Source organism: Papilio machaon, chromosome 2 (assembly GCF_912999745.1).
Source record: "Papilio machaon chromosome 2, ilPapMach1.1, whole genome shotgun sequence".
In the NCBI taxonomy this organism is placed as follows: Eukaryota; Metazoa; Arthropoda; class Insecta; order Lepidoptera; family Papilionidae; genus Papilio; species Papilio machaon.
In genome coordinates this window covers 9124531-9138184 of record NC_059987.1, presented here as the reverse complement: position 1 = coordinate 9138184, position 13654 = coordinate 9124531, and the positions used below count along the sequence as shown (strand labels likewise).

The window sequence follows — 13654 nt, the reverse complement described above, 5'->3', positions numbered from 1 at the left end:
AAATAGTTAAAAGAAAGTACATGAGTGCATACGTTTATTAAAACATTTAAATTGAGATTTTTCATAGAACTTACCTAAGTATTTAATATGGTTTACAAGGAGAGAATTATTTACAAGAAGTACAAAGAAAATAATAATTCCAAGTTTTCTCTTCACTTATTGGAAACGGTTGTTTTATTTAAGAAAATCGTAAACGTATACAATACAATGGCAGATTTTGCTCATTGAATCTGGAAAATTGAAAATTTCAAAAGCGAGTGACTTTGACTTTGACAACATGTTAAAAACATATTTTAATTTTATGGCTAAGTCTATTAAGCCAAGTCTTAATTATTATTGGTCACTATAAAATTTTCATATTAAAAAAGACAAAAGCTATTTAAACTTAAGACACTACTATACTATAATATTAACCACCCTACCTACCATACAGCCCTACTTTTACCGTGATTTCAGGCAGGGATTGAACTTGAAAAATCTGCCTTATCTGTAATTTACAAAGACAGAAAGAAAGGAGGTGTAGTTCTTATAGGAATCGTAAAATTTCAGTTTCACAATTCAATTCCCATGTCCAATGACCGCATTAATTTGCAATCGAGCGTTATAAGTTTTGAAGTACCTGCTATATAAATGCGATAAGGACTTTATCGCTGAAAATGTACTATTACATTTTATAGGGATTGGGTTTGGTTTCGAACTATGTGAATATTAAGGTGAAAATAACTTAACTTCTACGGTGGACCCGCACCATAGAAGTTAGTATTCGAATTATATTTATGAATTCATATTTTAAATTGTTTATAAGAAATTTCTTAAAGAAATTTTAGTCTAGGTCTATTTACAAAAAAATATGGATGGATTGTGTGCAAGAGGTTGAAAGTAAAAATGAAGTTATGAGGTATGCAATAGTAGTGCCATACTGTGCCTTTCCTACGAAGGACAAATGACCGGAAGGTGATTTGCATGTAGGTTCTATTGTGATACCAAGCCTACGATTTATTAGGTAAAGTATGTTTGGATGGCTGGATGGATGGACAGATGTATGTTTGTTTGTAGGTATCTCCAGAACAGCTCAACGGATCTCGATGAAATTTGGCATAGATGTCTTCCAGACTATGATATACATAGTCTAGAACACATAGACTACTTATTATGTTATTTTTAATTGAGCGCGGATGGAGTCGCGGGCGACAGCTAGTATGAAATAAATTAAAATGTTCTTCACCAATACATACACGTCAGAAGACCTGTGACAATTTCTTCGCACTATCAAGTTTGACCTTAACATACAAAGGTAAACATAGCTATAATTTTGCGAGGTCAGAGATTAATCTTACTTCTTACAAATGCGATGGATAGATGGATGGATTGGTGGAAGTTTGTTTGAAGGTATCTCCGGAACTGCTCAACGTATCTTGATGAAATTTGGCACAGATGTAGAACATAGTCTGGAAGAACACATAGGCTTATTAAGTATTTTTTTTAATTCCGTGTAGCGGAGTAGCGGGTAAAAGGTAGCAGATACCAACTCCAAAGACTACTTCTAAATTTTAGGTATGGGTAAGAAATAAATAAAATACAAACGATTTTGTTTCTGAATAAATTTATTATTCGACATATAAAATATTGGAATAAACATTTGTTTCATAACTAACAAAAACTAGACTAATCGAAAGTTTTATTGCAGCTGTACGAATTACGAAAAACGAACGAATTGTGACACAAATATGCAAAACCTAAAATATCACATGGAACATCGCCTTTACCTTGGAATTGATGTAAGATTATGGTAATTTTAATTGATTGGATGTTTTACATTATTGTAACACTGCTGAATGAATTAAAAAATATTTCATTTTAATACCTATATTTATGAAATTGGCAATCAGTAGAATGGTAAATAAATGCGTAGATGGCGTAGATAATAACAAATATGACCTAGTAAATATCTTTACATATAATTTAATTTTAATGTTTCTAAAAATATAAATCGTAGTCTTTATTGTAATAACTTTAAAAACAAATGACCTTGAAATCATCATACGATAAATTCTTATAAATTTCTATATATCAAAGCACCGTGATTTGGAGTTGTTGCGAAAACGTAGGATTCCGCGCTCTTTTTATCTAATTTGCAATATTTTACGTAAAATTCTTCTTTTAATAATTCTATATACTGCTCGACTTTTTCCTTTGGACATAGAGCAACAATGCAGCCTCCCCATCCTGCGCCTGTGAGTCGGGAATTAATATCGAATTTTTGAGATATATTAACAAGATGATCTAAATTTTGATGAGAACATTCATATAAGGTTTTTAAACTTTCATGACTTTCAGACATTAGTTTTCCAAGTGCAAGCAATAAGTCTGAATTGTTAGAATTGAGATGTCCATTTCCTGAGCCATTCGTTGCTCCGTTCATGGTATCGTGTCTTAATTCAGATTGTGAACATATTTTACGGAATTCTTCAACTCTCTGAGCTTCTTGATAAACGTGCAGTGCTCGTTGCTTAAGTTTGAATTCCGTTAAATGCTTCGTATTACTAGTTAAGAATATTTCATCAATTTCTGCTTCCTTCATATTTAGAATGTCGCATATCTCATTTTTTGTATAAATATCTTGAGGTATATACTTCTGGACTAGTTCTATCATCTCTTCCAATTTTTTATTAAGGTTCCTTTGAAGTTGACTTAGTGTTAAAATTTTCCCTTCACAGGGTAAGCCAGATAACTTGGCTATAATTTTAGCTGCTAATCTGCACTCTATTACCCTTCTATTAAAATCATTAGTAGCTGCTTTATTGGCTTCTGCTAAACTATGAGCTACAACAAATGCGGCGTCTTCTGGTAATGCAACTGGTGCGGCGTTTAATGGTTGAAATGTAATGTATTGAGCACTGTATTTTTTTGCGAGAAATGCAATAGCTTGATCCATACCTCCGCCTTGAGTTCCAATGTACCGCTCACTTTTAGCGCACAAGGAAGCAATTTCAGTCTTATCCAAAGTACCATTTTGAGCGTACAGAAACGCTAAACATGCTGCACTCACAAGCGCCGAAGAACTAGACAAGCCTGAAGCGGGAGGAATATTACCGTCAACGTACAGCTGAAGGCCTTTCCATTCGGTACTTTTCAAGTGTTCCATTGCTCCTTTAATTCCACATAAAATGTAATTATACCAATAAGGTTTTCCATTTAAATCTGGTACGATATCAAGTTCTTCTTGTGTATTTATTTTAATATCAACACTTTTATATTTATAGTCTGCGTTTCGTAAATATAGTTTTGGGTCGTCTATAATATTTGCTGCCATCAATATATCCTGTTCCAGAGCCATGGGCAACACCGGATATCCACAGTAATCAATATGTTCCCCGATGATATTTACACGACCCGGCACTCGGACATAATAACACGGTTTGCAGCCAAAATCTTTATAAAATTTGTCGCTTAATTTTAATATTCTTTCATTACTAGGAATGTTTAAAATAGGCACATTATTGACGTTGTCGCCCATTGTTATGTTTATGACAAATTTGTAAACAAAACACACAATACCGCACTGTATCAAAGCAAACTTGTTACTGAAATGTCTCGTTATCAGCATTGGAACTCCACAATGTAATCCATTTCGTTCATTAATGTTATGCGACCGACGACGTGTAATCTTAGCGAGTTATATTGGCTGAATATGTTGAATTGTATTTTTCATTATTTAACAATACGATGAAGGCAGTCTTTTACACTTTTAAACCTTGACAAGATTTTACGAACACACATTTTTATTTCATAACTAAAACGCGAAAAATATACGCAATGAACATTGTAAACATAACCTAAACTAACTAATGCGATGAAACATCTATTCTACGAAGCGTCTAGCGCCTCGCTAACTGACGTCAGCATGTCAGCATCACAAAACACTTGTTTAAATACAACGGGACTTAACTAATATATATGTATTAGATTAGTGACTATCTAGTATAGTTAATATGAGTGTAAAATAGCTGGTTTAGAATAAAACAACCAGACCCAAGCCGCAGTTGAACTTTAATTTTAATATGTTATTGCTTTGCTCGTACCTACTTACTTGGCGAACAGCGTATTCCTTTTATAAAAATGGCCTTAATATTAACTAGGTGTAATTATATATAATGATAGGTCTTATCATATCTGTGTGTTTGTGAGTACAATGTTTTTTAGATATTTTGACGCCTCTTAACTTCGCGCGATTCACTGCGCAGAACACAATTTTAGGTGCAGCAGGGCGTAAAGGAAAGTGGGGGAGGGCACAGCGCCGCGCGCTTATGACCTAGGGCCGCCAACATATTTGAAAAGCATAATACAAGACTTTGAAATTTTTATCATTATTAAGCATGAATACTTAACGTACTTTGTACAAAGTAGTCTGTGTTGCCGATGATTAATATTACAAAATACTTTAGATAACAATTTTCAATGAGACATTACAGATAAACAGTACTATCACTACAATTTAAGAGTAAGTATATAGGACACTGCAATTAAGTTAAGCTGAAGTTAGCTTCAGATACCTATTGCATTCTGCGGAGTGAGCGCGGAGCTCGATTATGCCATTAAAAGAGCCAGAATTAAAGTAAGTTCACGTAGAAGAGTTATGAATTAAAACAAATTAAACTTCTCTGTTGTCAATTAATAAATTAAACTGTTAAAAAGCTAACTTCAGAAACAGACCGGTTTGTGCATTTGTTTGTTCCTATGCGCCTACAATACGTGAAGGATGATGAATAAATAACTTCCTATAACCATGCAGAACCGCGCGAAATTCAATGGGAATATATGAGATAGGGTAGGGCGGTTCTCGCTCGTCCTTATTACAATGACGAAGGGGGCCTAAGGTGGCTGACCATAAATGCATTAAATCAACTAAAAATAAATTAAAGTAATAAAAGTTCGATAGCCACTTGAGGGCCTCGCGGAAGATAACTTGCCCACATTAAATTCTGCTCTTGCTCCGCCACTGCACTGGTGGACATGTGACACTGTGCTTATGAAATTAAGAATACCCACTTATTCTTGACCTATTAGATAAAGTACTTCAGTACTTATAATATACTAGCTGTTCCCCGCGACTCCGTCCGCGCGGCATTAAAAAAACTCTATAAGTAGTCTATGTGTTCTTTCGGCCTATGTTCTACATCAGTGTTAAATTTCATCAAGATCCGTTGAGCCATTCTGAAGGTAGCTTCAAATAAACATCCATCTATCCATCTAAATATTCACATTTAATGTTATATTAATATTAGTAAGATGGGTTTACGATAAAGTTAGGGCACAATGTCTCCACAGTATGCAAGCTCAGTTGATGTAACAGGCACGTTACTTATAATATTTCTATTAACGTAACAACTTTAATTATTGTAGTAATATTTTTACCTAGGTTTCCTGATCATGAATGGCACAAGAAATGAAAGTTAAGGAATATTATTCCCGCGAGAGTATATAGAGGAACCGATGAATATCATTTCGATACCGGCTTTTTAATCTTACTAATTATCATAGGGAACCGCATGAGACAACCATTCCCATCAAGGGGATCAGGGGTCAAGGGACTGGAACAATTTGGAAGCGTTAGTTTTGTCCAAGTATGACCTCTATTCCTTGAAGAGAAGGGTGAATAGGCATTACTAAACTAGCGCGTACAATCTTTCGACCATATCCGCACTTTACATCAGATGGAATCGGGGCCAGGCGCTAGCTTATACCTACATTGAAAAAAAAAATTCAAATGTTGGGTACCGTAATAGATTAATATTAGAAGAGGTAATCTGCTTCTTAATATATTCATTGCTTTTCACTGTGATGGTATCGGTTGTACGAATACACAAAAGAATTCTGAATTTTATTATTTAAATTTAAAGCTATAAATCTTCAACGAGACATCAATAGTGTTTTCACTTTTGTTTGATTTTTATGAACTGTACTGTATGTCACATATAATGTTTCTTTCTGTTTTTTATTCTATAGTTCATAATGTCATTTCAGTTGTCATTTTACTTATTTACAACATTTACAATAATAAATTTATTATTATTTTTATCAATTTAATATGGTGCTCAAATAGTTAATGCTGGATAAAACTGTTTGCAAACTGATTTAAAACTTTCTATTTTATTAAGTTCTAAAGAACAATGGAGACCAAAATGGATTTTAGCAAAATTTGTCGTGCATGTTTATCTGATACGGGTCCTTTAAAGGAATTATTCGTCGTCTGTACAGCTGAAGTATTTAAGTACTGTACATCCGTGGAGGTACGGATAACATAAAACTTTCTAATTTCCGCCAATAAATTACTACAATAGTACTTTGATTAAATTACAAAAGCATTAATTTAATTTTCAACAAAACTCTTAATTTTGTTGCTGACATAGCTAAGGCTTTTATTATCATCATCTCTCTGGCCTTATGTTACTCATGAGATCGGCGCACACTATCTAAATAAATTCCTATTTACTCAACTCTTGAAGGCACCCAGGTCTTTGACAGAAAAACTGATGCAGGCACTAATAAAGATGATTTAAAAAGATGAACTCTCGTCATAAGTCTAAACAACTGATGGTAGAATGGTGATTGAAGAATTGTTTCAACTTTTGATACTCATTTTTATGTACATACTTTTTTCAGATATCTAAGAATGACTATCTACCACAGTTAATTTGCCAAACATGCTTAGATTTGCTAAACAAGTTCTATTATTTCAAGCAAGGTGTTGTACGCTCAAATACTATATTGAAACAGCAATGTTATGGAAAAACTACCGAGGTATAAATTAAGAAAAGTCATCTTTTCTCATATTATTTAATTGATGAAACAAACAAGTTTTCGTTTAAACAATTACCAGCTAGACTGTTCTGATATATTTACATGTCTATTGTTTACAAAACAATTTCATAATTTCATGTTTTTTTTAGGATATAAGATCAGATCAGTGCAACAGTGAAAGAAATGAATTATTAGAAGTTTCAGTAATAGAGCTTAATGATGCACAAATACATGAGAACATGAATATTGAAGTGGAACAACCAAAAGTTAGGTATGTGTATATATGTTTAAACTTGTGTATTTCAAATTATTTCTGGCAAATCTCTTTTACATATAACTAATTAACATAAAAAATTAAATAGCATAATGATTACCTTTTTATGTGGAATTTGAAATTCTTCTGTTTACATTTTGTTCCATTGGTCATATACAGTTGGACCTTGATAAGTGACAGTCTAAGGGACTAATATTTTTCTTACTAATAGAGGTTTCTTAATAACTTGAGCTTCATGCTTATGGAGGTTGTCTGTCTGGACCAAACAATGACTCTTATCTAGGTTCTACTGTATATGTTGGACTATTTGGATGTATTTTAGGCGAAGAAGAAGAGCCATAAGACAGTATACAGAGAAAACTCTTACAGGAAAAGAACGAATGAAGTGTATGAAATGTGGGAAAAATTTCCAGAAATATGAAAATTTCGAAGCACACATGAGAAGTCATTTTGGAAAAAAAGTGAGTTAATACATTTTATAATTCATTCGACGAATTGACTAATATGTGATTAAACTGAATTTTTTTATATGGCTAAGATTTACAGTATGTCTTAAAATCTTCAAATATATTTTTTTAGCCTGATATCAAGTGCCAATACTGTGACAAGACATTCCTGAACCTCCGCAATCTGAACAGTCACATACGAGTACATACCGCAGGTCGCAAATATCAATGTAGTACATGCAATAAGTGCTTTGCATATCTAAGTGTACTGAAGAACCATGAACTTATTCATTCCGGTGTTAAGAGGCATATGTGTCATTTGTGTGATGCTAAATTTGTACAAGCTTATAATCTTAAGGTTTGTTAAGATATTAATTTTCATTAGTAATTGGCAACATGTGTACCGGCAGAGAAACGGGGATGTTGGATTTCTAATACATAGAAATGCTTCAACAAAATATTCATAGTTTGGTTTATATTTTATATCTGTTTATAATGCAACTGTAAAATTTCAGATGCATATAGAAACGCATAGCAGCGAGAAGAACTATGGATGTTCTCAGTGCGGTAAGAAGTTCTCTCAACCTGGCAACTTGAAGATACATCTCATACGACACACCGGTATCAAGAACTTTGCCTGTAATATGTGCAATATGAGGTTTTATATTAAGGTATCTTGTAATCTTACTAATATTATAAATGCAAATGTTTGTTAGATGATCTCGGCTAATATGGTCATTCATCATCATCAGCTCACTATACATCCTCAGAGGGGCTCGGAGCATACCCTAACTTAGAGGTGACTAGGCCATAGTCAACCACGCTGGCCAAGTGCGGGTTGGCTTCACACATATCATTGAATTTCTTCTCAGACATGTGCAGGTTGCATCACGATGTTTTCTTACACCGTAAAAACGTCGGATAAATAATGTACATATGTAAATCAAAACTCGCAAAACACATTGGTATGTGGCGGGATTCGAACCCAGGACCTGCAGATTGCAAGTCAAGTGAGCACTGAGCCACTGACGCTCTATGATCATTCGTTACGATGTAAGTTGTAACATATAACATATTTTGTTGTTATTTTGGTCATTTTTCTTTAGTATTGTCCGTTTCAATTATTTTATCCGCTTAAGATGAGCTGCACAGTAGCTCCCTTCACATCTCTTAATCCACACATGTTACATCAAAAATTGTGTTTTGTACAGCGATTCGTACGGACTTTCGACCCACCATGATGATGTTCTTGGATATTAAAATTGTAATGTTCTTATATTTAGCTTTTGGTATACATGTTTAAATTGTTTTGCTTATGAAAAGCTAACTTAAGATTAAATATTTCCTGTATTGTTCAACTATTTCTCTTACAGGCAGATTTAGTGAAGCACATGAGGTCCCACTCAGCAGACAAACCGTTCTCCTGTCAACTCTGTGATAAAACATTTAAAAGCAGAAGTTTTCAAGCAATCCATATGCGAACACACACTGGTAAAGTCATTATTTATGATTTAAAAAAAAAAAAAAATCAAGTTCTTAAATGCAACTTTTTAGTCCTCATTTTAAAGAATACATAATAAAATGTAATAAAGAGTTACAATTCTTCCATTCATCATTTTTATGTAGGTCCTATTCCTATAGTTTAACCTACGTAAGCCCAGAAAGTAAAAAGTCCCTAATTTTCGCAACGCATTTTGAAGCTAAAGTCAAAATCTACTAGTCTTCTAGTTATTAAAAAAAATTGAAATATTTTTTATCAAAATCGGAGCACCAGCGGTGGAGCTTCGCGGTAACACACATAAAAAAAACAGTCGAATTGATAACCTCCTTCTTTTGAAGTCGGCTAAAAAACAATAGTCATTTAAAAAGTTATTTGTAATTTAAAATTTTAATTGCTATTTTTGTTATCAGGTGAGCGTCCCTACGCTTGTGATCTCTGTCCAAAGAAGTTTATGGCACGTAAAGATCTAAGGAACCATAGAATGATACATACCGGAGAGAAACCACACAAGTGTCAACTATGCAACCAGGCATTTATACAGAAATGTGCATTAAACAGGCACATGAAAGGTCATGGGAAGGTTTCCGACACACAGAATGTGATGCCCGAGACACAAATGCAATTATTGATGAACGGGCCAAAAACACTCACATATAGAAACTGGAATGGGGAAGCTTGATACTAATAAAATATTTATATAGAAATCAAAAAGTTTGGGAACATTTTTAATTTAAATCAAGAATTATGAGAAAGTGAAAATAAAGTGGAGCTAGTTATCAGTGCAACGAATTTGCAGTATTATAATAAATAAATAAATAAATAAAAAAAATCCAGTTTATTAGCCAAAAACAAAACAAATCACACTTATAAGGATATCGATTAAAGAGAAAAACAAAAAAAAAATTGTTCTTGGCTAAATGGGAAGAGGCTCAGCTGATGCTGCCTCCAGCTTGTCACTGAAGGCCGCGCTGGTTTTCAGCCTCCCCGTAATTTATATACTAGTATATTACTCTAACAAGGTGCAGACAATTTAGTACAGGGGCAGTTGAGAGTTCAGCCATTCATTCATTCATTATGTTTATAAGGATTGCAGTGTATTTAATTTAACTTACTTCTGGAGGGTTTGTGATATAATCTAAATGTTGGACGAGTAATGAGTACAAAACTAAGAAAATCTGAGTACATTTTTATAACCTCACAAGCTTATTGAAGAAATGGTGTAGCAAAGAAAATATTAATAGAAGAAAATTGTTATTCCAGCCAATTTGTACAACTCACAAATCTTTATATATCAAATAATATAAAGCGTGTAACGCATAAAAATAAAAACAGTCAATTTTTTATGAATCGTGATATCAAAGTGTTAAGGATAATCTGTTTTAGTAATAAAAAAGGGTAATTATGAAAATTAGTTTTATTTCAATTTTTCTGAACAACTGAAACTTTTCAGGATCTCTAGTTAATTATTATTTGATGCGATATTCATTGCTGGCAACACTTTACACATTTTATTTCTTTTTATTACACATACATTAGATGTGGGTAGTAGGTAATTTATCATGTACCTTCATATGCCTCTTCATTGTACCTCGTTGTGAAAAGCCCTGATTACACACTAAACATTTATGTGGTTTTTCACCTGTATGAGTTCTATAATGTTCATTTAGTCTTTGCTTAGTTGAAAAACACTTCGGACAATCGGTACATGTAAACGGTCTTTCCCCGGTATGTATTCTTTTGTGTTCAATTAAAGCTACTTTTCTAGCACAGGCTTTGTCACATATATCACATTTGTATAACTTCAAACCTTCATGTAAGCGTAGATGTTTTTTTAAACAGTATTTATCTATGAATGGAAATGAACATAATTCACATATATACTTTTTTCTCTCCCTGTGGTATTTCGATATGTGACTTCTTAAATTTGCGTTTCCAAAGAATTTCTTTCCGCATTCGTTACATTCATATTTTTTTACTCTGTTCTCGTTATGGCTTTCTAAATGAATCTGTAAATAAAAATTTTTATTTCACGTAAAATCGATAGATAAAATTGAGCGTCAACTGAGCTTCAGATATGAATGTTTATAGCCTAACCAAGAATATAAAAGCATTGGACTAAGGGCCCTACTCTCGACTTCCATAACTCCATATCGACGCTGGAAAGCGTAAACGCTGTAACCCCGAAAGTATGAACTTTACAGGAGAGCCAAAAAATCATAACTCGTGAGCTGATACGCCTACAAGCATGCGGTATTTAGCAATGTTGTGTAGTTTGTGCTAACCTATAATAAAATCATTATCGTTTGATAATTTATATAATACTTCTTAAATAAATAAATAAATAAATAACGGTTGAAATTATTAACGTGTGAAAAACATATTCGCGATTTCAAGGGTTACAGCGTTTATGCTTTCCAGCGTCGGTATATAACATAATATGGCGAGTGTTTTATACTTCTGGTCAGACTATATCATTACCTTCAAACTTCCAATGGAAATTAATTTCTTTCCGCAAACATCACATATACAGAGCTTCCGTTCTTTATGCGTGTTCAGATGCATGCGGAGTGTGTGTCTGGTCTTAAATGCTTTGTCACACTGGCGGCATTTGAGACTTTCGGGATCAGTCTGTATGTGCCTCTCCTTATGCCTCCGCAGACCACTCCACGTCAAAAATGTCTTGTCACATGTAGGACAACATATTGTTACCTGAATTATATTAACAGGATTTGTTACATAAAATAAAAACAACCCCGACTGTCCAATGAGACTCCGGGGAAGAAGGCGAATGAAAATGACACCTCAGCTAACAAAATTGGTTAAGTTGATTAGGTTCTAAAATAACACAAAGGAATGAACATAATTATTAAATACAAAAGACATTTTGCTTATACATAAAATCAAAGACAGGATGTTAAGAACTAAACCCTAAAAACTCATTCAATAATTACCCTTTTGTTAGGTATTACTAATAATCCATTAGTAACTTACTTTTTTACCCTCATGTTCTAATTTGTGTGCTTCATATCGTTCTGGAAAACTGAAACATTTCTTACACAGTTTACACGATAAAATTTGTGGCTTTCTTTTTCTTTGTTTAGATAAATTTATTTTTGATATTTCTTGTAGTCTGTAAATGTAAAATATATGTATTAAAAAACTTATTCTGTGTACAATTTAATATTTAATATTATGATACTTACCTGTTAGAAATTTTCTTCTTTCTTTTTCTATTACAATTAGATGAGTCATCATCTGTATTAGTATCATCTGTATTAGCATTTTCAGTATTAATATCATTGTTATCATCTTGAAGAGAAAAAGTCAATTTTAATAAATTATTTTTGTAAACAAATGTATATGACAAAAATTGCATTAGTCTACAATAAAAAAATGCACAACAGCCACACAAGGCTTGAATACTAAGTTTTTACAACATATGTTTTTTGCATATCTATATATATAAAAGAAAGTCGTGTTAGTTACACTATTTATAACTCAAGAACAGCTGCATTGATTTGACTGAAAATTGGTGGGCAGGTAGCTTAGAACCAGGAAACGGACATAGGATAATTTTTACCCCGTTTTCTATTTTTTATTCCGCACGGACGGAGTCGCGGGTAAAAGCTAGTGTACTATATAACTATGTTTGTCAGTTTGTCAATTATATTGTGATCTGTAGCAAAAACAACTTAATCAACAACTGAGGTGTCAATAAAATTGTATTCTTCCTTAGAGTGTTATTGGGTAAATTCACTTAGCTTTCTTGGTTTAAATTAATTAAGTTAATAAATTTAACCATTGTCTGCTTTGGTTTAGAATAAAATTTACCTACCATTTTTTAATTCGTCCACATTTTCTTCCATCTTAATGGTTTCTGGTTCAAATCCATTTTCATAGTCATCATCATTATTTACCTCTATCCCTATATCTACATCACTAAGATTTTTTACATTATTTTCTGTTTTCACATTATTTTTACATTCAAGTAGAGTATTTTGGGATTTGATGCATGTTTGTTTAAAATTGAAAACCTTTGTAAGAAGATCGTAGCAACTATCACATAGTGTTTTAGGTAAATTTTCGTTTTGGTACACCTATAAAAATATTAAATAAATAGTCTTATGAGATAGTTTAATAGTACATACATTTAAAGTAATTTGGGATGTATAATTTGGCTATTAGTCGGTATACAAACTTCGAACCGTAATTATGTTATTACAATAAAAAATAAACAATAAATCTTACTTCAACTGATGTACAAAATGAATAAAAGTCTGGTGAAACATTATCAAATAGAGAATATTTAAAAGATTCTTTGGCATTCAAACATGCCCGGCATACTTTATCAAAATACGTCATACTGGTGTTAACAGTTGTCCTTTAAATTAAGTTTTAATTATTTCTATTTAACATAACTTCATTTTGCAATATAAATATTTGTGTTTTTATTTTTCTGCTTTAGGTTAGGGCTTGCAGCTGTCACCTGTCAGTGTCAATATTACATGTCTTGTGATGAGATCAGTAGATGAGTGTAAAAATCAGCTCTCAACCGATTCATAGTTCTAGTCACATAGCTTGAACCGTTGAGCTGCAGCTCAACAACTAAATAGGTAGCTCACATTTTCTTCG

The 13654-nt window shown here is 32.8% G+C and overlaps 3 protein-coding genes across 3 annotated transcripts; 1 reads left to right on the top strand and 2 right to left on the bottom strand.

Annotated features, from left to right (window-relative positions):
- Positions 1–1978: 1978 nt before the first annotated feature.
- On the bottom strand, positions 1979–3949 carry LOC106716876 (N-acetylgalactosamine kinase). Its single transcript, XM_014510520.2, has one exon. The coding sequence runs from the start codon at positions 3605–3607 to the stop codon at positions 2054–2056; it is 1554 nt and encodes a 517-aa protein (XP_014366006.2). The 5' UTR covers positions 3608–3949; the 3' UTR covers positions 1979–2053.
- Positions 3950–6111: 2162 nt separating this feature from the next.
- Positions 6112–9818, top strand: LOC106716881 (zinc finger protein 501). The gene is made up of 8 exons (XM_014510526.2): positions 6112–6290; positions 6664–6801; positions 6951–7072; positions 7398–7536; positions 7655–7879; positions 8037–8192; positions 8895–9012; positions 9433–9818. Exons 1-8 carry the CDS (start codon positions 6171–6173, stop codon positions 9699–9701), a joined length of 1287 nt encoding a protein of 428 aa, XP_014366012.2. The 5' UTR covers positions 6112–6170; the 3' UTR covers positions 9702–9818.
- A 20-nt stretch (positions 9819–9838) lies between these two features.
- On the bottom strand, positions 9839–13534 carry LOC106716896 (gastrula zinc finger protein XlCGF28.1). Its single transcript, XM_014510545.2, has 6 exons — positions 13271–13534; positions 12858–13119; positions 12226–12331; positions 12014–12152; positions 11501–11731; positions 9839–11028 (listed from the first exon to the last, which is right to left on the bottom strand). Exons 1-6 carry the CDS (start codon positions 13382–13384, stop codon positions 10555–10557), a joined length of 1326 nt encoding a protein of 441 aa, XP_014366031.2. The 5' UTR covers positions 13385–13534; the 3' UTR covers positions 9839–10554.
- Positions 13535–13654: the final 120 nt, after the last annotated feature.